This window comes from Opisthorchis viverrini (assembly GCF_000715545.1).
Source record: "Opisthorchis viverrini unplaced genomic scaffold opera_v5_77, whole genome shotgun sequence".
Classification (NCBI taxonomy): Eukaryota; Metazoa; Platyhelminthes; class Trematoda; order Opisthorchiida; family Opisthorchiidae; genus Opisthorchis; species Opisthorchis viverrini.
This window is the reverse complement of record NW_008751733.1, coordinates 375,453-399,278: the sequence shown is the minus strand read 5'-3', so window position 1 is coordinate 399,278 and position 23,826 is coordinate 375,453. Positions and strand designations below refer to the sequence as shown.

At 43.0% G+C, this 23,826-nt stretch overlaps 2 protein-coding genes across 2 annotated transcripts in view; one reads left to right on the top strand and one right to left on the bottom strand.

Moving 5' to 3' along the window:
* T265_04573 (hypothetical protein) overlaps nucleotides 1–23,826 on the bottom strand; it is a gene marked incomplete at both ends in the record, with an annotated part of 86,832 nt that overhangs the window by 56,876 nt on the left and 6,130 nt on the right. Inside the window, one exon of the mRNA XM_009169348.1 lies at nucleotides 672–748. Within this exon, the coding sequence (XP_009167612.1) occupies nucleotides 672–748 (77 nt within the window). The remainder of the gene's footprint in view (nucleotides 1–671; nucleotides 749–23,826) is intronic.
* The window catches only part of T265_13540 (hypothetical protein), a gene marked incomplete at both ends in the record, with an annotated part of 15,431 nt that continues 11,905 nt past the window's right edge, over nucleotides 20,301–23,826 (top strand). The window contains one exon of the mRNA XM_009169377.1: nucleotides 20,301–20,576. Within this exon, the coding sequence (XP_009167641.1) occupies nucleotides 20,303–20,576 (274 nt within the window). The remainder of the gene's footprint in view (nucleotides 20,577–23,826) is intronic.

The following is a 23,826-nucleotide window of genomic DNA, read 5'->3' as shown; positions in this document are numbered from 1 at the left end:
TGTACTATCAGAATAATCTAGCTTTATTAATATCAAAGACAAAACCTACTTGACGAAGCATATGAAAGTGTGTTTCAGCTCCTGTCACTGTTCGATCAAACAGGATTCACCCACAATTAACATCCACCGATCGGATTCTCACTGGGTGATCTTATGTAGGTTTATAGTGTCCTACCCGATCTCTCGCAAACTGAATTTTTATACCTTGCTGACAACGAGCTTGGCATTTGACGTCTTTGAAGCTTTTTTGGGAGTTTGTGACGCTTCTGGGCTTTTTGTTGTTACGAATTTGAAACGTTTTTTGAACTGTTTTAACGAGTTATACATACTGCGAATGCTTTCTTCCTTTTGGGATTGAGGACCTCCTGGTTAGAATCGTCCTATATGGAAAACTACTGCACCTCCCTGAGGTTGAACACTTCCTGTTTCTGCAGCTAAATTAATTCTTTCAGTTGGAAATAGACAAATGGCTTACTCATACGTTTCCTGAAAACTTTTCGGTATCCAACGATCGATTTAGCTCTTCTTGCGTTCACCAGTTAGGTAGTATCCGATTTTTCTGATGTTTTCATTGAACCAAAATCGGACAAAATTCGATAACTACATTAACCTGGCTAGCCTTTGAGTGGATTCTTGAGAAGCGCACTTTCCGGGAATACCTGGCAACCCACCCAATGTATACTTTAACTGTTTTATTCGATAACTTCAAGTCTTTCTGAAGACGAGGCTTTTCCAATTCACTCATGGGCTGAAATCCGAAAAACAGTAACTGAAGTGCAAAACATGGATGAATCACCGATCGCAATGTTTCCATACTATATGATGAAGCGTTCCGTTTGATATGCACAACCTGGTGTACTAGAAATTTTCCATAGGACACAGAAGACAGAAGACCCACGAGCCTCAAGAACAGAGCCTTCTCCACAATGCAGGCAAAGTTCTGGCAAGTGTTCCGCTCAGCTCAGATATTCTGGAAGAAATGTCCAACAAGAATTTGTAGATTCGCAAGTGGGCGAACCGTGGTCGACCTTGTTTTTGATGCATGTCAGTTGCAATAAAAAATTGCCGGGAGCAGCCAGAATGCCCTCTATCTTGGATTTCGCCAAAATTTGTTGCAGCAAATACGAAGGTGCTATGTTTGGATATCAGAAAGCCCAGCTGCCCCAAGGAAAAGATCAACATTATTCGATTTCTTCACTTTTATATGAAAGCCCGAGTGAGGAACCATTAAACCACCTGTCAAGTTAGCACGAGTCAGCACGAAGTGAATCACCACTTCAATGTGGCCTCTTATTTGTTCATTCTTGACACAACTATGATATTTGAGGAAGCTATTTTTGACTCCAACGATGATGTATCAATCCAACACCTTTCCGACCGCAAGCATTTCAACTCACAGTGTTTTACGGAGAAACGTAATCGCATGGCTCAAAGATCCATGTGCTGTGCTTTGTCCGCACTCCACCAAACAGCGATGATATGTGCCTCGGTTTTGACCTAAATATGAATACCTCCAAAACCTTTGCCAATCGTCAGTAACAGACGACTTCAAACTAGTGATTGAGACTCGGTAGTTGTTAAGTGCCCTACCACCAGTCACATACATGACAAGTGGTGAAAACTTCATCCCCGGGTTAATCTGTTAATTACTTCACCCGGCTTCCTACATAACTCCGTTTGAAACAACTCGTTTGCTCGCAGACACCAAGGTTGCAGTATGCCTAGCTATTGCACTGTCTTTGTTAAATAATAGCAGCCACGTACAAACGCTATTCCCATGGTACACTTGAATTCCTGGCAAGTTTTGCCTCTTATGTTTACGCAAGATTCTTTGGATTCATTGGTCGGATAGAAGTTTGAGCAGTGTAGTTCTCAAACGAGCCAAGATCAACGGTTTTGGGTGTGTAGTGATGCTAAGCCAGTTGCTTAGATTAGAAAAACGAATTGCCGAAAACCGCATTCCAGGACAGCACACTTGCGATCAAAAAAGGAACTAGAACCGGAGGATGGCCGAAATTCTTCTTTTGCAGTATTCTTCAAGTCAACTTGAAAAACTGTAATGTTGGTTTCAAATCTTGTGAGAGGAGTAAAGCCTGTACAAGTCTGATTATCTATCAAGAACGGCACATTCAAACACTGAAAAGCAAGCGTATTATTTGGAAAAGGCATTCAACATCCAACAACCACAAGGACCGTTTAACCTCTGGGTGCATACATCTGAACAGGACCGAACTCTCCAGCCACTGATGTACTTACTCTAACCCATCACTCATCCACATGCAGTGGGCCGCCAAAGGCGAATTCTTCTGCGATTTCAAGCCAAATCTGCCCGACTGTACAGTCAAACTACGAACGGTGCCAGTGCAACGGGGCATACTACTGATCGGGCATGTGAGTAGCCTGTAGTCGTGTCTAGTGGAAGGGGAAGTTTATTACGGATCTTGTGGAACTGCCTTACAGTGCTCGTTTATGATTGGGTAATAGTCAGTGAATATTCATGAAAGTTCAGGAGAACACGTAAAAATGTTCAGTTTTGAAAAAAATTATGTGTATGTGAGACGTTACTAAGGTTTACAGCGACGGGATCGACGATCAGTCCACACAAACCCGGTCCTGTGGGTTGGCGATCAGTGGATCATTCATTGTTGATCGGTGGATTCGTTTCAGATTCCATCGATCCATATACGGCTTTCCGCAGTATGATATTTTCAAGTCTACTCGACTTGATTACAGAGAGGCCCATAATGAAGGGATTACTAATTCCCTAAACTACTGGGTACATAGGTAATTTTAAGAAAATTTTCAAGCTTTGGCGATTCAGACAATGTGATTCTGATGCGTTTGACAGAACGTGCTTTTTTCTGCCAGTCTGACAGGTGCACATTTTTGGAGACGCTCATTCTACTTCATTAGAATGTCAGCAGCGTTGTTGCTATCGAGCAGTTTCATCGTTGTGCAAAATCGGATTTATGATTCAAGAGGAGATGATCGGAATAAAAGTTATTAGCTAAGGGCTGCCAAAGTTTATGAATCTCAATAAGAATGGACATCGGCTGAGTCATCCTCAGGTTGTTTTAAGGTTGCCCAAGGAACCTTTCTCAGGGACCAGTCAATCGTGGATAACGATTAGATACTAAGACACATTGGCAGACCGTAGTAAGTAAGAAAAACAACAGACACCGGGGATAGAAAATGAGATTACTGCTCATGTGTCAAGTGAGTGATCGATGAACTTAGTTGGCCGGGACCGCACGCATGTAGCTGAACATGTATAATTACTCAAAACTTGCCCTCACTGTGTTTCCTTGGTTTCCAATCCAACATTAATTAAGTGCTCGTCTACTGTCCATCTGTTCACGCCGTTGTGTCCAAAAGCAAGAGATTCTCAAGACCCAACGTTCAGAAGGTCATGGGTGAAATTATTTGCAAGTAAAATTTGACGATTTTCCTAAGCACCGTAAACCAGTTGGATTTTTTTACTCTGCACTGAAATAAAGAAAATTTAACATGAATAAACGAGTTCTCCCGAAAAAAATCACTGAACAGATTTTTCCATAAAGGAAACTACGCACAAGGTTGCTGAAAAGTCGTTGACGGCCCACGACCGGTTTCTCCCTGAACAGGTGCTTAATGTGCTGGTAAACTTCACACTGCAGCACATAGAACTTCCATCCTTCTTGCACAAAAATGCTTGATCCGCATTCCTGTTACGCAACCCTGAAAACAGTTTGGATAGATGACAATATTCCAGTGATTTAAGGCTGACTGTGGCCGAACATTTTTAATCTACGTGCGAGTCAGTCATACGAAGCCCGTGGCCGAATGGTTGAGTGTTCAAACTATTAGTCCGGAGGTTACGGGTTCAAGACCCCTGGAGCTTTGTGAGATGCGCGCTGTTGATGATTCCCAATAAGGATGAAATGACTATACAGTGGTTCTGAGCTTTTCAGCATAGAGTGGTTCCATTCGCAAAACGAAATCTCAACTGGAAATCCATAACTCTTCTGGCTACCAACAAATGGCCGAGGGTGTATGTCGCTAGGGCATTCGATGCACCCATTGAGGTGGTATTTTCTTCTTTCGTTGACCTTGAGTTTCCACTTCCAAGGACAGTGATGGGGACGTTTCAAGTCTAATGGGATTGTAAGTAACCTTACCTAACCCTGCAGTCAACTTCTACAGTTTCAGCACTATTGTCATGAGAGAATCAACTTTTCGAAAACAGCTTGTGGTCTACCAAGGGTAGAACATTACGGGTGAACATACCCGACGGATTCGTAACAGAGGTCGGTCTGACGATATTTCGCTGTTCTGTCGCCACTTAGCCCACGATGGCCGTTCTAACAAGGAAGAGTAGCACAGTCGAACCGTCCCATTTGTTTCTTCACACAAAACTAATTATAGGTTTGATGAAAACTGTTCGACAGCCCACTACTGGTTCTGCCCCTCATCTGGTAGGCGTGGTTCCACTTATCGTCTCAGTCCTATTTCCTGCTAAAGACGAAACATTCAACTGAAAAATGTTATACACATAACCCCATGGCATCTGTACATCACGCAAGGGGCATTCACATGGATGGAGGTAAATTAACCAATGAAAATACCGCTGCAAAATCCTGGCTACTGAGTTTAGCCTAGGTGTACTAAGAGGGCTTCAGTCAATGGAATTAGCACTATTATGCTGCCTTGGTCAACTTGAAGACGGCGGTAAAAACAATAAATTTGCGAGATGAATTTATTCCATTCACTGCCTTTTACCGCTTGGTGCTTAAAACAATATGTTTAGACGAAAGTTGACTTCTTGCATATTGCTCAACTAATACAAGAGGTAGACTTTGTGCAGCTAACATGTATTATGAACAAAAGTTTCGGCTAAAATTGAGTTTGGTTTCCCGTTAACATCAACCTAAATTGCAAGTGGCATTATCTTTCTACTTCTCCATATTGTTCACCTTTCCAGGGATCTTGAATGATGAATCATCGGTCGACCAGCCAGTCAGGTGTTCTGACTATCGCTTGACCTGAACTCTTATGGATGATGGATTTCTTTACACCACACATTGAGAAGCCGAAGAACCTGACAGTATATAGGGTAAATCATGTCAGTTGAATCATGAGTGGAGTCATACTTCAATTTTTTTAATCCGTCTGCGTCGATTGGGCTATCTTTCTCCTACAGAATAGAGGCGGACATGCAAATACGTTGGACCTAGTGACGGGACTCAAGAAAATCTCTCAGCCGCAATTGTGAAATCAACCTACGACTCCATGCTTGGCTATTTCGCCATCAGTAAGTTGAATACCATAGAGAATAAGAAAAGTTGAATGTTTTCTCTGGCATAGCTGATTGCTGAATTACGGGAGATCGAAAAGATCGACGTGACAGTCATCAAATCTCTGAACAGACGTAAATTCAGCACCAGCGAGGGAGAAATAGGAGCGAGGACGTAATTTACCCGAGTTTCTTGCCTATTGGCACTTGTTAACATTGCGCACACCCTGTGTTTAACGAGATCTGAACTCAGGAAATCTGACGCAGTATGAGAGTGTGTTACCAGGGCCCCAACAGTGCTTACTTGAAACATAATTATCACGTCTGAGCAGACGGGCGTTTTCATACTTCAGAGACGTAGCCGTTTTTCCGAACACGTAGAAAAGCGACCGAGAACGGAAAACAGTCGGTTCAAGCCACCATGATGTAAATAGGGATTCTAAAAATTATGCATCTCCTTAGGACCAAAGATTCAACACACGACAGCAGTTTCAGTTGATATTTATGACCAAGTCTAATTGCTCAACACCTACGTCGAAGCCAAGTGCATTTCGTGAATTGTAATCAGGTAATTCCTACAGTTCGGTCATCATTAAGAGGAACAAATGGCTTTCACTTGTGCCCAATGTACTCTGTAAAATAGCTAATACCCCATATGAGGAGAAACAGGTACTTTACTTCCGCCAAACAAGTCGCAGTGTTGAACAATTAGTATTCACACAAAGCCCTTGTTCAATATTCCGACTGAATTGACAGAGTAATTCAACCTTCCATTTCACCAAGTTATCACGGCCAAATACAGATTCTTGTGTTGTACGAACGGTAGCGCAGTTCATTATAGGTGCTAGCATGGACTGGTTACGAGTGGGAATGTCAAAATTTCTGATTGTCAGATAGCTTGGCTCGTTTGAAAAAAATGTTAGACGTCAACATATCTACCTTTTCGACCCGACTGGAACTTGTTTTTACCAATTTCCAGAAGGGTTGAAAGTTTCTGGCTAATTTAATGACAACTTTGTGCTTTTAGAACGGACCGTGAAATGGGAATTGTAGGCGGTTGGTGGTTTACTTTACTGAGAATCACATTGACTTTTTCCCAATGGGAAGTGGGGCTTCCAGTTTTCGTGAGTTTTAGCCAAACTACAGTTCAAACCTATCGGTACAACTATGAACTTTTCGCCACTAGGCACCAAGTCATGCCAATAGGTGCATTATGAACAGCAGCACTGCTCCTCCACAGTCCGCGTAGAAGCTTGCATCAGTCCTTTAAACGATATTCTGGGTGTTTGAACCAGCCGAAATCAGAATCCTATGAAGTTATAAATGATACCTTAGAAAGCAAATGATGCTTTCAGAACTGGAAACACTACTGATTTCCCCACGTGGAGAATGACAGTTGCCCAACGAAACACAATATCACAAACCGTGTTACAGTTGCAAATAGTGTTTTACAATTTGGGATTCTTTGCCATAAGATATTGGTCATTTTCTGTCAGTTATTTGTCACTCAGTGTAGACTACTTTGAAGACGGGAACTCAGGAAAACTTCCTTAGACAAAAAACGTCTCTAGAATCCCCACCAACCTGTAACAGCTAATGGAAGACAATACATGTAACATATGAGTTAGAATTTATTTCTGAATATCCCAACTAAGTAGAAAACATTTGAATATACCGTCCGAGGTGAAACCGGTTACTTTCTGGATCAACTATGTTCAGTTTTACCTTTCTAATGTTGGTATCTTATCTTTTTTGGGTCCCGTAAACACTTCGGAATGCCGTGCCACACACAACTCGTAAAGTTTTGAGAGCCCTGAACGAAGAACAATGGGTGTGCCTAACTGCCGGTCTGTTTGGCTCTGTGCGCATGTTTTGCTAGCTGGTCTAATTAGTAAGCTGTGTCCGGTGGTTTTGGCATCAGCCTATTGGTACCCTTTGCATTCATAAACAGGGATTGAACACAGGAGGCATGCAGACGTCGGAAAAATTTAGGTCAAGAGACATGATTTTGTCTGCGTAGGAGTAGATGCTTGCTGGTTAAGTGTAGAGAGGGTGATATCTTGGTAACATATAACCTGGTTGTGACTGGTATTGAACAATGGACATCTGGAGAGCAGATATACCCAAATATTATAGGCTACTAGGTTACCATCCGTGACTCTGGGTTTGACTGTCAACGGAGCTACTAAAGGACTTTGGCGTCCTTCGCAGTGAGCAGGAACTCAGATTTTTGTAATTTTTTAAGTGTACGCTCGACATGTGCGAATCAACTCAGGTTAAACAAGCAGCATCGTCACGTAATTCACTCAGATCCACACTGATTTGGTTTTCGCTGAAGACATCCCTGAATCCCACTTGTATCTCTTGTTTATGATATACTCCAAGTGAATGTTCTGTACAAAGGCCGCTTCTAGTTTCATTTGGTACGATATTTGAGGTGTCGTGGTATTCACGTTCACATCATACTTTGAACAGTCGTTCCCCTCTTCTGAGTCCACAGGAAGGAGGGAAACGCTGGATACGAGTTTCGCTCATATTAGACCTCATCAGTAGCCCTTATCCTTCGTCGTCCTGAAGTTCGGACTACAGACATCACAGCATTTTTCATGAAGGGAAATACCCATAATGCTGCTGAAATATCGTCGGCCGCCCATGACCGGTCTTGCTTATCTTTGGGCTCACCAACTAGGTGCAGTTGAAGAATACCGTAAACAAAAGATTTAGATGCGGTTCGGGTTAGCCCCCCCCTAAAAACCAAATTGATGTGCAAATGAGTGTATCTGGAGAAGTTAATGCAAGCTGAGTCAAAGCGGAACTTGAGAACGATGATATCTTGAGGACTGTGCCTACCCGATGAGCATCTTCACCATTTGCAGGAACGGGCATTAACAGGAATGAGATAGCGACTCGCAAGCATCATCGACTTCGGTCAATAAACGCAGCAAGGAGAGTGAATGGGCAGAACATACCAGTCGACAATTCTCCTTGAACAAATTTTGTGGTAAAAGTTGGGAAAAGATGTTGTTTATTTGACCGCCTGCCGACTCCTAACCGATAGCCATCATTTTATCCACGACGCGCCACTCGTGCTTACAAAACTAATGGTAACTTTTTGGCCCTGACATTCATACTTGTGACTTGAATAGTTGGATGCTTAATGAACCTTTAGTACTCACTCTCTTGGAGCAAAAATCGCCAAAGTTATCAATCGAAAACTTTGTACCTGGCACATGAATACCACAAATTTTTTGTGTGTGACCTCTAAGTTGTACAATCTTAACAGGCTAGAGGTTTCTAGTCACATAACAGGCCTTGCAATGGAACTCACTGGGTACAGAATAGAAGGCGTCAGAAAAGCCCAAGCGTCCAAACCTTAAGTACATTGTTTATTATTCCTAAAGCTGTGGGAAGGATTCTTCTTGGCGTGCTGTTTTGATACCCGATGTATAAGCAGACGCAAAAGCGGAAAAACCTACTAGATTGACCATATCATCATTCCAGTGCCAGGTCCATTTGCTTCTAGCTGTAGAACAGTAATTCTGCCAAACGACTGGTATAATGAAATGCTCACTTAGTTAGAATTCCACCTGATAATTTGTAACCAACTTTCAATCGGAACATCAGTACACAGTTCGAGAAAATCAAACCAAAAAATCTCGTTTCATTGCCATACGCTCACGGTGGTTTCTGTAAGGCTACATAAGTTGCGCGGACTCTTATATTAGATTTATGTAAACTCCCGAAAGTACCTTCTCAAAAGGAGGACTGCTGGGGAGAAAACAGAAAAGTCAAAAATGTCAATGAAAAAGTCATCCAGAGGTGTCAGGCTGGTCCTAAGAAAGTGGTTGAGGTGCGTCCATGCTCAGTGAGATAAGTGAGACTCCCGTTTATCCTTATCGAACAACAAATCGAGTGGGTCACTGAGGAGCAATCATTCCCTAGAAGCGAATGGTTCTGCCGAGTCAAATGGTGTTTGCATTTGGTAGTGGGTACTGTTAATGTAACCAAGCAGATTCCGTGTATCTAAAATTAGCCACCTTCATTGAGAGTTCCTCCAATTTAGTTATTTTTTTTAACAAAGTCAGTCTGTGTTGAAAATATTAGAAGCAGTGCAAAGGTATACCATCTTTGTCAGGATTCATCATCCCATGGACACTCATAGAGCAGCAGTGATAACCTCAGTATCCAAACCACCCGACTGAACCAAAGACCAACCGGTTGGAAATGAGCGTATTTTGCTAATAACAGTAATTCGTTTACTATTGCTTCATTCAGTTTCATTTTCTCACTGTGTTGAAATATTAGAAGCAGTGCAAAGGTATACCATCTTTGTCAGGATTCATCATCCCATGGACACTCATAGAGCAGCAGTGATAACCTCAGTATCCAAACCACCCGACTGAACCAAAGACCAACCGGTTGGAAATGAGCGTATTTTGCTAATAACAGTAATTCGTTTACTATTGCTTCATTCAGTTTCATTTTCTCACAACAATTTTTTCTGAGGCATGCCCCTCCACAGCAGTCAACCAGTTTCCATGGCTGACATTTTTCGGTGGATAAACTTGCCTCCAAAATATCACCCCCCCCCCTTTCGACAAATACATTCATTTGCATAACTATTTGGTTTTCACGGGACGCTCACAGGGAAGGTAGCTGAATCTTTGGTCTGGGATGTTCTTCAACTGAATGGGCTGCACCAGGCCGCCTCACGTTTCAGCTGGCACGATATCGGCTGCTTCTAGTCCTTTGGATGAACCATTTGTACTATAATCCGACAACCGAATTTTTTCTTGTTACAGCTTGATCGATGTGGAGGACTCGAGACTGACTTACTGGGTGGTGCGGCTGGTCTAGCTTGATGACGCAGGAAGTAAGCTATAAGCCTGTCAGTTAATGGCGCTTCGAAAAGTAGATGCATTTAGAGGATTTTTGACTATGTCAACAGTCACGGTGAACCACTGGAAGGCGGGACTGTGCGGATCTAGATATGACGTTTTCTATCCTGTTTGTTTTCTAAGACAAAATTGCTGCTTCCATAAACATGGAAGTGCTGATCGTCTTGCTTTGCTCATCATAAACTAGATATTCATCTGGGATTGGGGTGACGTTTCCGTGAAAACAAAATTGGTATGCAAATAAATGCACCTGCAAAGTTGGTGCAATTTAGGTTCAAAGTAGAACATAAGATTGATTGAAACTCGGGTACAGTGCCTTTCTGACGAGCTCCAAGAAGGGCGAAACCGACCGTAGGCTGTGGGTGAATTTTTTTTTAGCAAACTTATGCGTAGTGTGTTAAGTATGTGTAATATGTCATTCTCTATTCGAAGTTAGAGACTGAACATTAGCGTGTCTATAAAACATTTGAACAAACACCTAACTAACATAGCTGTTTTTCTCAAGAGGGTAACATCAGAATGGGGTAGGGTTGCATGGACATGATGGAGCGAAACTGCACAAGAAGATGAGCAAGGAGAGCACAGGTAAATTTTTCATCATTAGCACACTGATTCTAGTTGTCATCGGCACACTATCAGAATATCATTCAAGATGCCTTCCACTGATCCCTTTGCTTGTAGCAGTAGATGTGAACATGTATGACCAAAATGAAACACGGATTGCTTGTATTGGTTGAATAGCTGAAGTTTTGCCATATGCAGTCGCTAAGTGGAAAGGATGGCGAAGCTGGTTTGTACAAGCATCTCCGCATTTTTTACAGAACTTCCATAACCTCGAATTCCGCTTGACTCAGCATTATGTTCTTCTGTTTTAAATGTGCACTCTTGCAGATGCCATGAATATGGGCCAGTTTGGTCTAAAAGTAACGCCAGTTTGTGTCATCATCATCACCGACGGTACAAAATCGTTGTTTAATACTAATGCTTCGGGACCGTAATTTGTATGAATGTAACCTATTCTCAAATCGGTATGCACACTTGTGTTCTTCAACTATTCCGTTAGAACGACCATTTGGAAACTCGCTTCTGCTGACGAGTAGAGACAACCTCATATCCTGTCTCCTCATTATGGAACAGGCAAATGGCCCAAGTTTACCTATTAACATCCCAATATCATACGCTGAGGACTGGGTTTTCATTGTAATCAAGAGACCTTTTCTCGTCTACCAAAAAAGGCTCCTCGTATCCATACACACAAACCAACCATCACATTCGCTATTTTATTGTACACTGATATCCTAAGGAGCGTGTTTTGAGGACTTGTGGCTCCTCAGATGAAGAGACACTGCATCTGGCCTTGCATTCTTCAGACCAATGGTCCCTCTGACACAGTTCCTTTTTGGAGGTATACTGTAACGCATTTCGTATCATGACACAAGGTAGTGTTTTACCCCAGACTTTCCAGTTTCTCTTCTAACTCAGTCTATGTGGAATAAGGGACGAATGGCGCAGCACACAGGTGGTGAGCAAGGTTTTGTAGGAACTAACCTACTGTGTCCATTCTTCTTGAATAACCGCTTTTCACTGACCAGAACGATGCTCTTAGTGAAGGAAGTCTACAGTTATATTTAAAACACAAGCTGGTGTATAGCCCTTAAGGGTTTTCGAATAAAATGCTGCACCCTTTTTCACAGAGTAAACTACTCACAAAGTTGCTGAAAAGTCTTCGACAGCCTACGACCGCTTTCGCCCTTCTTGAGGCTTATCGGATAGGCGCAGTACCCAAGTTTCCGCCAACCTTATGTGCTGCTTAAACCCAAACTGGACTGCAAATATACTGCGATATTTCGAACTGGTGTCAACTGAAACATGAGGCGACATTTGTGCAGCACATTCAGTTCAAGAAAATCATAGACGAGAGGTTTAGTTGAGTCTCTTTTGGAAACCAACCAAAACTATGCACCCACAAGAGCCGTAATACTAGTAAAAGTGTGCCACATCAGCTTTGACGCTTCTGTAGGCTGTCACCTAGAATAGTGAGATAATGCGCACATGTTGACTCTCGTGTGACGATGATAAGTGTTTCTAGCTCAATGCAATCCTTTCTAGCTGAAGTGCGAAAGCCGCGAAGGATTTCCTCATAAACTTGTTGCAGTTTCCTCTTTCATTTGAGAGGGTATCGTTACAGCGGGCGAGCTACTTCAAGTTATGTGAATACTGAACCCCTGATCCAGAGCACAGCACCCCACACATAAAGGGAAGGAATAGTTCACAGTGTGGGGTAGTGTTTGATGGCAAAATGATCAAGAGGTCTCCAAATAGTTTTCACTATAATATAAGACAGTACAAATATCATGGAAGTACTTGCGTTTCATATTAGAAACCGCTGCTGGTATTTGAACGAAAATTTTCTATCGTTATGGCTAATGAGCCAGCCTAAATATCGGAGACAAGACAGTGTATACAAACGAGATAGCTTATTATGAGTATAGACCGGCTTTTGTTGACATTTCCGGATTTCCCTTCATCATTGACAGAAATCATGTTACTGAAATGCACAGTTATGGTTTCTTTGTCGACGGTTCTAGTTGAATTTGGCTCAGCCATTTATTTTATAAACAACGAAGTAAAATCCATCTAGTACAGACATTCATTTGGTTGAACCCAGCCCATCCAATTGAGATCTTGCCATAACATCTCTGCCATTCAGCCATAAATTCAGTCCTGGCTAAGAAATTTCCCACCTTAACACACCGCTCTTTCGACTTCACATTAATTTCAATAGTTGTAGAAGAAAAAATATGGTTAATGAGCGTGAATCTGCCTTCTAGCTCGTTGATAATCTCCCCTTGTGCTCACAGTCTAAAACATCAAACGTAGATCTATTCCCCCTATGACGCCGCCGTCTTCAGCAATTGCCATATCATTTGTCTCAACATGTCTATTTGCATCCATGGAGGTAAGTCTTCTTTCAGAGTTTTAAACACGTAAATCCCTCAGTGTAATCTATTGTAGCGTAAACCACTCAGCCAAGCGCACTACGGTGTTCTGGAGATATGCATGTCCGGTTCGCAAAATTCTTTATTCACAGGTCCATACATCTAGTTCAGGGAAAGAAGTAAACTAAGAACTATCACTACGAGTGGCGCAACACACCTATATCCACAGATAGGAATGAGGAAAAGTTAGCAAACATTCTATACCGAACACTTTGGTTTAAAACACTGAGCAGGCCGACATGAACACTTGCGTCATCAATTTAAACCAGTTTAGACAATGGTCGTTAGCTTGTTCGCTGAGATGGGCAGCTTTGATTGCAAACATTTCATCACCAATCGAGGTCACATCATCAGTGAGTTATTGGGGAGCGTAGTGCTGTGTAACGGTGGGTTAGTGGTTGTGCGTAGAGTAGTGTTGCGTGTGTGTTAATATACGTGCTGCTAGCCAACGACCATCTACGCTACCTAAGCTACCAACATTTCCCTCAATTTTATCTCCCGGGCAAGAACACCGAATGCGATAGATCAGTTCAATGGTTTTAAGTGTTTCTATTGCAAAAGTGTTCCCGTTTGCGTGTAGCGCTCTCCCCTCAAGCAAGGATAGAGTCTCCTTGTTAGGGGGCTTCTTTGTTCTACAGGGTCACTCTTTCACATTTCGTCACTTGTGGTTCATTAATTAAAGAAACTTCCTCACACTATCTGAAACCAAATTTTTGGTTCTTCCGTATATTTTGCGTCCATCATGAAGGGTGCCAACACTAAGTTTATGCTTGTTTTCTCACTGAAAGTAAAGTTTCTGAGTAGAGTAGTAGACTGAGGTGGCTTCACTACCCTCACGAACGCTTGGGCGTCAGAATGAAATTTAGGCTCAGTAACTTTGATTTCATAAGATTGCCTATATGGTACTGTCAGTAAATGCTTTGGGATTTTTCCATCGTCTGTCTAGTGTAGTCTACATAGGCCAACGACTTTTCATCGTTTCAACGCTCAGGCAAGCGTGCTGACGAATAAAACGCATTCAGTTCGTGGATAAGCTCGCTTCAGCTAGATATGACAGACATTAAGAGATCCGTTGTATCAGGTCCACAGCACTTTTTATACGGTTGTCACACCGGGATTTGTGTGGTTAAAGTATGTCCAGTTACAACAAGGGGAGTAGTGAATAACTGTCGCACCCCTAATGCGGCTTTTCATCATTATGTGCTTTGGTTTGACCGAGTGAGTCGACTGTTTTAGGTTCCTTGTCATGGAAATCCGTTGCTCAAGGGCTTGAATTCAAATGCAGTGTTAATGGGCTCTGGTAGAGGTGCGACTGATATGTTCACCGGTTATGGCTGGGAAAGTTTTCGAAAATGGATATAAATTACGTGGGTAAATTTTGTGTCAGGTATCATCCTCCTGTTTGCCTTTTGCGCGTCTCCACAATACACCGTGTCTATTTGGTGAACATGAATCAAACTGATATTTCGTGCTACCATTAACCAGCACCATGTCAAGATTCATTGTAGTATATTGTGTTAGTAGTACATATACGTGGCACCGTGCAGATTTGGGTGGCATCTGGGAGTAGAATATTTCACTATGTGCTACTCAGTGCGAGACAATGGTACAACCGAAGTTAATCATCAGACTAATGTGACCGTCCTTCCATTACCCCTCTATTCATTCAAGTGCTATTTATCAGTAGCTTAGCATGAGAGGAGTTCCTGCGACAGCACACCAAACTATCTTGCCCATGCAGCATTGAAACCCAACGAAGGAATAGACCGCAATTGGTTCTGAGTATTCACCTTCGTAGAACTTTCATTGCACCTAAGGATCAACGGGAGGCCTTTTAAAAAGACCGAGCTATAAGCTCGTTCCAGCTATAGGGCAGTACGAAACACAGCTTCGGGGTTGAGTACTCGGCAAGCCTGTGTCGTCCAAATCACAAGTGGTCTGCGAACTGAAGCAGACCGCTTGTGATTTCGTGGTTCATTGGTTTCCGACGGTCCTACCACATGTCCACCCTCAGCTCTCCTATTTTACTGGCGAGACAACCCTTACCAGCCCATACCATAGGAGAAGCGATGGAATAGAGTGGAATTTATTCCATAAATCCCGCAACTACTCAGAAGTAATAAGTGAAAATTGCTCAGCCTCTTTCAAGCGACCGCGACACTGACTGAGAAGTCGTGGCATATGAACCAACTGATCTAGACCCACTCAAATTGCGGACGTGCTGAGCAGCTTGTATGTGATATTTCAGGAAATAACGAACTATCTAGTTTATGTCGAATGGAGAATAACAGAGAGGAGGAAGATATTTCCAAACAAGACAAATGCTCCTATTTCGAAATGGACTACAGAAATCAGCTTGTCTCAACAGGAAACAGGACCTGTATGTGGACCGGTGGACGATACAGTTCTGTTTACCATTATAGGCATTTACGGTCACTAAGCGTGGTTGTTCCGTTGATCAAAATGCCCACTGCAGTTGTAAGGTGCAGGCCAGCTAGCTATCCATTGTTGGGTTTCGATGCAAGATGTTATGTACAACGGATCCAAAGGCTGAAGCTTCCGAGTAAGTACATACAACCTGGGAAGTTGGAAGACCCTTTCGCTCCCAGAAACTCGTCTTACCAGTAAGATAAAACTGTATGACAGTGTGCTTTCAGTGTTTGCGACGATGTCTCTGTGTTCAGTAACCTTTTATTAGATAGACGTGACTATAATCGGCTTTCCCAAGATCGGCCCAAGTAAGACCATTAGATGTGCACCATGTCCAGTTATTATAAAATTTTATCGACAATAGTTGACCAAGCGTTGACAAACCACCGTTATTTTGAGTGACATTTGATCAAGGCTTCCGCGTCGATTCTTGTTGGTTGTTTTATTCTCTTGCAACTGGGAAGGTGTTAGCGTCATCACGAGTCATGGAGAAGATCAAGCCAGGTCCATCACGCATCCAACATTTTACACAACTGTGAAAGGGATGAGTGAATTTAACATGACATATTCTAAATTCTGTTAGAAATTTAAAAAAATTCTGAATGACCGGTAATCTACTATTTGAAAGGTGATGTTCATTTGAATAGGATATTTTCTGAACAACTCGTGACAAGCGGTTATGAATAACGTTTGGCGATTTGTTTTTTATACAGGAAGGTTCTTCTACATTAGTTGTACTACTAGAACATTTCAGACCACCGCCCCCTTGGCTTTAAGTGCATCAGTGATCGGCATCCTAATCTTCGAAAAGTGATGTCCATCTTCATTCTTATACATAGACCACTAATCGGGAGGGGTAATGAAACCTTCCTTACAGAATGGTCTTTTCCTGAAGGAATAGCTCACTAATTAACTCATTATTGGAAACAGTTATCTACACATGAAACTGACCTCTACTGGGAAAACCTCTTGGGGTATATGACTTTCGGCACTGTGAGTCGCCAGTTTATAAGTTGCAGCGAATGTCGTATCATTACATGTCTTTTTGTGGCCTTTGGCTTCAGTGTTTGCATGCTGCATACTGAATGGCAGGATGATCTCATGCACATAAAGCCAAGGGAGCGGTGACCTGAAATACTGTAGTACAATTGATATAGACCAACGTTCCTGTGAAACCAAACAAATCGCTAAACGTTATCCATAACCATTTGTCACAAATCGTTCGAACAGTCTCCTCTTCAGCACTCATTTGAGTAGGTGAAATAACTTGTTGTTTATAAATAGCAATAAAAATGTTTTATTCATTGAACCGAGCGTTTGTCAAATGATTGTTATTGTTAGTTTCAGTTGATGTGAAATCGTGTAAATACCGGTACTCGTTGGTACTTTTGCTCATTCTTTGTCAAAGTTTAACACTGAAGTTAAATTTCGTTAGATTTTAAAGTTTGAAGTGTTTTCTGTCTGGCACCGAACATATGTAGTGTCTAAATCTCACTAAAATTCGCTGACTAACTACCACGCGACAGCTGTGTTACAACAAATGGTGTAATGTTGGTGCACACAAAGTGACTTTGTTTTGGTGTTCGCGTAAGCACATTCTGTCTGGTTGGAAACTTAACATTTCCGGCATAAATTGATAGTATGTTGGAAGAACAGTCAAGCGATTTAGGATTTGGGCTCAGACACGCATTTCTAGCTCCCGTCACCCGTTGCAATGTTGTTAGCGACTACGTGACTCTGGTTTTTTGGCGGTATCGTTGTGAGGTCGGGAAAATAGCTGTCGGTTTAAGTAGACGATGCTGACACCGGTAGCACTGGAACAGCAATGGACTATCCAGGCGACATCTAAGCATAACCTGAGTATCTTATCCCAATGTACCATGAGCGTCCGATTGAGGATTACCCCTTCCAATGTGACTGTATCGGTGTGAACGAGGTGCAGTTAGTCCAGTGAAGCATCCATTTGCCGACATAAATTCTATTAGTTCTCAAGACAAAAGACTAAGCGGAAGTCAGTGGTGGCAGAGTTCTACATCGGAACAATGTAGCCAGAACGAAGTACCGAAATAGGCCTCTCAAATGCAACTGTCTCAGCATTTTTTAATGGATCTGGTGAGTGGACTGTGCGAATCGTTGGGAGCCGTCTCCGTACCACCAACTTCGAGAAACAAACAAGAAAGTAACTATCGTAACTGACGGAAAAAGTCTAGCCGATTAGGCTATAAATACGCTGGATGATTTTATCTACCATTTTTTCAAAGGTATTTGTCGTATTGTGTCCTAACTGCTGTACAACTAGTGTACTTTGTTCAGTACATATGCTATGCAAACAGAATAAAAATGTCTGGTGCTTCAGTTCGTCCTTTTTGTTCCTCATGCTGTATTCAGAACAGATAACCGATTGCTGTTGGTGAATTAACCAGCCGGTTACACCGCGATTTCTCTGCCAAATTGTGTAACTTTCCAAATCTGGGATCCTTTTCAACCCGACAATTTGCTGCAGTTAAGGCAGTAAGCTATCTTCTTGGGGGGTTTTTCGGTGATAAAATGTAGGTGTCGTCCTCCTCTTCAAAAAAACGTCAACGAAAAAACTCTGTTGGTCACAACCCTCGCAAAAAATTCCTGAGGAAAAATTTCAAAGGCTTGAACGCTTATTTTCCCACACAAATAACATACAAGCTATGTAAATAAATCGTGCAAAAATCTTCATATCAAGATAGGAGAAGAAAGAATGGTAAGCTTTGTTTGACGAAGTTTTGCGTCAAAAGAGAAACAGTACTCAGTTAAGAAGTACATATTATTTACCAAGCTCTACTGAAAGGATGGGAAGCTGTTAAGAAATCCACCATCTTGAAATTTTCAAGACCGAAAGTCTGTTTGGACATGATGATTCGCAATCAAATGACTTGCCAAAATGTAGGCTTCGAAGGGGATACTTTTGTAAAGCTGACTGCAGTTTTCTGGATGAGGGCCGAGTGTTACTGAAGAAAATTGTTTGCGACAGGCTAACCGTAGTTTGAAACCCCGAGGTGCGTGAACGAACCCTAGTGAAGAAGGTACCTGTGCAATAAGTGATGGCTGAGCAAATCTCATTGTTGGAACTACTAAGCAGTTTCCACAATCAAATCAGTGTCATAAGCAAGACGTCCGTTCCCTTTGTTTCTTTGATCAATGAGTTCATGCATACTTTGTTATGTTAGGGTACCTAGATTTTGGTAGACGCATATTATTGCGTGTATAAACCTGCTGGTACTCGGTACCTAAACATGGGGTCGAGATTAGCGAAATACGCCCATTCGGGAGACTCACCTGGAACCCAGATTAATCTGTCGTTCATAATGTTTTGAAACAACTGAATTTGCTGCACCAGACCGCGTCACGTTTCAGTTGCTACGATATTCAATATAACGCGATACATATATAGACGTAACACACTACTCATAAGGTTGATTGAATAGATCATAGACGAGAGATTCAGCTGGGTTCCATGTGAGTTGCCCGCAAGACCAAAGTTGTTTGCAAATCAGTTTAGTTCGCAATTCGGTTTCAAGTAGAGCACAAGGTTGACGGAATCTCGGGGACTGCGCCCAACTGATGAGCGTCAAGAAGAGCGAAACCAGCAGTGGACTGTCAATGGATTTTCAGCAACCATATGAATAGTGTATGGGATCAAGCTGCTTTCCGTATGCTCTGCTTTGTTCCGAACGAAACATGGAGTGGGTGGCTTTTTCACGACCGGGAATCTCTTTTTACAACTCTTTCAAATCAGTGTACAGTAACACTTCTCTACAGTTACCCCTGACGAATCCGGTCGAGGTATTATCAATCCAGAGCAGCGAAGGTGTAGACTGTGCAGTAAAACTGTGCCTGTGATTGAGTTTAAATGGTTCAAGCATGGTTCAAACGATTTTTCTTCAACTTGTGGTAGAAACGGTGAGGTAGAAACAGGGCTGCAGGGGCAATCGTTAGTAGAAATGCTCGCTTGTTTCGCAATTCACTTCGAGAAAAGAAACGAAGTCTCTGGGAAATCGACTGAAAACGTCATTGTGGATGAGTATATGCTGCAGAGGACACGTGGCACAGTGGTTTACTGTAAATCCGTCCCATCTGTCTAGCGATTAAAGAAACTCCTCGGACTACTGTGCCAAATCAATAGTTTAGTACCACTTTCTTTTGTTTCACAGTAAAACAAAAATACATTTGTATATTCTGATGTAATGTAAAGCAAAATTCATCGACGGGTGCAAATCACAATAGGAAACTGAACGAAAAACCACGTGCGATTAATGGCACACCCCACTGTGTGAGAATAATAGTGCTCAAATTGTATTTGCGACCATTCCATTTGTCACCATTTTCAGTACAGGAGCAGCGCCCTTCCATATGTATGTATCGTGCATTAACGAGATTTAAAAATCGGAGCCTTATTTCTTGTTCCTAATTTCGGAAAGCCACCTTTTATCTCAGAATAACCATGGTGTTGCACGCCTTGCCCACCATCGGCTGTTCGTCTTTCACGCACACGAAGATATCCTTGCCAAACAGATACAGTGACGCGCCACAGTCGCGTGACCGCCGCCAATCATCAATTTTGTCTAGCTATTGGCTCCATTCTGTTCCGGTGCGTAGGTGGATCAAATGAAAGAAAGGTACACTTCGTTCATTGGTTGATAGCAAATAACCCAATTAGGGACGTGTAACCTGAAGGCTACGTTGCAGCCTGCTCTCCGTGTCACACGCTTTCAACAGGTTGCGGTGGAGTTTCGCTCTGCGTTTCCTCCGCCATTTGCACCTGCCGGTCCGGTAATTTGGACATAGCGGATCAAGGCAATCCCACCAACTCACACTTGTTGGAATTTTCGGTCCTGTTTGAAATGAACTGTTTTCGGAATCTGTGCCGCACACTAGAGGAAGTATTTTCGACCACGCCACAGACGGAAGAAGAGTTGGATTATGCCTCTGCTACACTGATCCTTGGTGAGTTACGGTTCACATCGTCTTGTTGCTGCGCGCTAAAATGTCGAAGAAGCTACCACTGGATCCTAGTTTCTACTTTTCAAATAATCAGCAAGAATCGCTCATCTAAAATCAGTCACGTCGCACATTTTTATCAGTCAAGCAGATGGGGAAGTAGGTACTGATCTTCCTTATTCAGTTTTTGCATGCAAAATTGATTCAGTGGGTGAGTAAACGAAAGTAATTGATTCGCACATTGTAAAGGGCACAATGCAATAAAATATAACTATTGCAATACGAAATTCCTCCCACGGATTGGTCTTTGCCAGGCCATCCTTTAATGTACATAGACCCTTCTGAACGTTAAAAATGGGTTATCTTCCTGATGACCACCAGTTTGAGGATAAAAAAGTATGTGCGATGAGGCGCATTTTGGCCCTCAATATCAGCCGGTTGGCAGAGATGCCTTTTCACCTCTTGGGTTGTCCATAAGACTGGGTGGGATCGAACCCAAATCTCATGCTTGCAGATCAGCCAGTCAACGTAAATAATTTGATTACCCTGAAAGCTGTATAGTTTCCGATAAACTGGACCTTGATTCAGTTTGTCGAGGGTAGATTATGCACCGCATGCTGCTCTATGGATGAGGAACGTGACCTCTACGCGCAGATATATGAAAGCTGTCAATGTCTAACTACTGGTGTCCTCGGGGGATTGGCCGGGTCTGGTGGGAACAATGGATTAGTCATACTCAGGTACGCTAGGTGGTTTTAAGGAAAAGGAGCTCCTACGGTGGGTTAACCTCACAGACCACGCTTATTAGGATGTGTGCGTCAAATACCGTGGGACCGATCAACCTGCAGAGATCTCTCTACCGTGTGGTGACCGGTAGCGGTTGAGTGGTGGACAATATAACTTGGCAACAAAATGTGAATGCACCACTAAATTAACAACTGCCGCCTCGGGAGGACAGAGTGGGTCTAAACTCATGAGCCGTGGTGTGCTAGTTAGGAGTCCACTTGGAATGTTTGGGAGGGCGTTATAATAGACGTTCCATCCCTCTTAGGTTAGTTGCGAGCTATCCGTCTCGTTTGATCAGGGGCTAATGGGCTCTGCAATGGACTCCCGAAAAACCTGAGGAGTTTCTGAAAGTCTCCTGATGCAGGCGCGAATTTACTCTCTATGACATATCGGACCCACGAGGCTTCTCCATCAATTTCAAGTTTTTTTTAAGTGATTGGTGTCGCTCCCAGCCGGACCGCACTGACGGACTTCAAGATTCTCAGGGGGTTGAAAAGAGGGCAAGAGTGCCATAAACTGATAAGTAAATCACACCGCGAATATAAAACTGATGGTCCGGGGTCCCTGTTAATGGGGAGCTGATAAGCGTGAACAGAGAGTATAATATTTGGGTAACGGGAATTTAGTTGATGCGGTTGTTACGAATAGAATATCGATTCTGATTGAGCGCGAGAACAAGAATGAATAGCGCTTTACTTGTCTAAGAATAGACGTACATAAGCTGAAAATGAAGGCGAAAGCATGGTTAATACAAAACGATAATGTGAGCACAAAGAATATTCATGACAGCGGTATTTCCTCTTTTCACTTGAAAGTGCTGTCAGCTTCGTAGATACTCTGGCATGATCGGAATTGTCTGGCGATCGGCAGTACATCTTGGGTGCAACCTCTGCCGTGTCGTTGGTTCGTTTCTGTGGCTGGCCAGGAGCTGGCGGGTGCCAAATGGCCTGTTGACCCATACGCTGATGGAGGTTGTTAGAAGAGAGAACAGATGAAAGTCCGTATGAAGTTCATATGGTCATTTGCCGTTGCCACTACACCGCACACCCACGGGAAGTCGCCCACCTGAGCTTTTATCATCAGATCCCTGTCTGCGAACCAGATTGTTCACGCCTTAGCTCGTTCAGCTGTAGCACCCTTTCGGCGCCTAACTGCCGTGCCACCCAAAGGAAGCACGAGGACTGGGCTACTGCCAGGTTGCCCAAGCAAGTTTGCCCTAGTCGGGAGGTCGAGTTCGGGTTCGAACCAGGGACCTTTGGGTCAGTAAATTCGCGCTCTAACCACTGAGTCATCTCGCCTTATCTCAGACAACGTTGTCTTAATTATCCGCTTTCATCTGTGGCTCCTGCGTCCAAATGGAAGGAGTAGTTAGTCAGTGCCTGCACCCAAACGGCAAAGAGAATTTCGTCTTTTGATGTTCCGGAGATCTTGAACGCATTGTTCACACAGTACAAAGCCTGCTGTTCACCAGGGACAAATACAATAGAGCCGATCGAGGCCTTGTACTTATTACCAATCTAACGCGAGCCTGACCTTTTGCTGCAGTTTGCTATCCAGAGAACAGTGGTTTGTACAAGTGAACAAGTTTAGTATTCGGGGAACCCAAAGTGATGGTCGCACTCGTGTTTCTGGGATGAGTTTCGAAGTGACGGTTAACGTTAACGTTGGACGACTCACGTGTGTGGACAAGGGCTATCTGCCGGTATACCTACATACATTAAGTTGCCAAATTAAGCACCGTGCAAGGAGCTAAGGTACCACTCGGATGTTTTTTCTGGATCAGTAGCGTGCACTACGGCAGTCTGTGGATACGCGTAGACTCATCGGTGATACGCTGAATGGCGTTGGGATATTTATAACCGAAGAAAGTGGGACTCTCCCCGAAACCTTTAGTCCACCAAGGTTGATTCGTGGGAGAATGATTGGTAATCCAGTGTTTCCAGTTCATGTTCCTTTCTGATTGGGGTCAGCACTCCAAAATACCCAGCTCACCTCTCATCTAGAATGCTCACCAGAGGGTAGCAGGTAGCTCTACTCGTTTCAGTTCAGGATCAAATTCAATCAAAGGGTGTCTCGTATGCCATCCGTTGGGGTTTTCAATCGAGGGATTATCCGACTCCCTTGGAGGAACAACCAGTAGTCTGGTAATCCGGTTATAGCGCTGGAGACACGCTTTTATCGTTCGTTTCAGGGGATTGTGGGTTGGGTTTTCTCGCCGAAGGCTCCTCTGAGGGTGAGTTCTCTAAGGAATACCTCGAGAGAAAATAGGATGGGGCAGACCGGGGTCCTTGACTTCTACCATTGATCACCCGAATGCGTATGGCGGCGACGGCGCCCACTGACAGACCAGTGTAACTTAACTGGACGATATTTGTTGTGTGGTGCAACTCCTTTGAGTCCTTGGCTTCCTGTTCCACCCATTGTGATATATCAAAAGGCATAATAGCTTGAAGCAGTCCTTTATGTATGG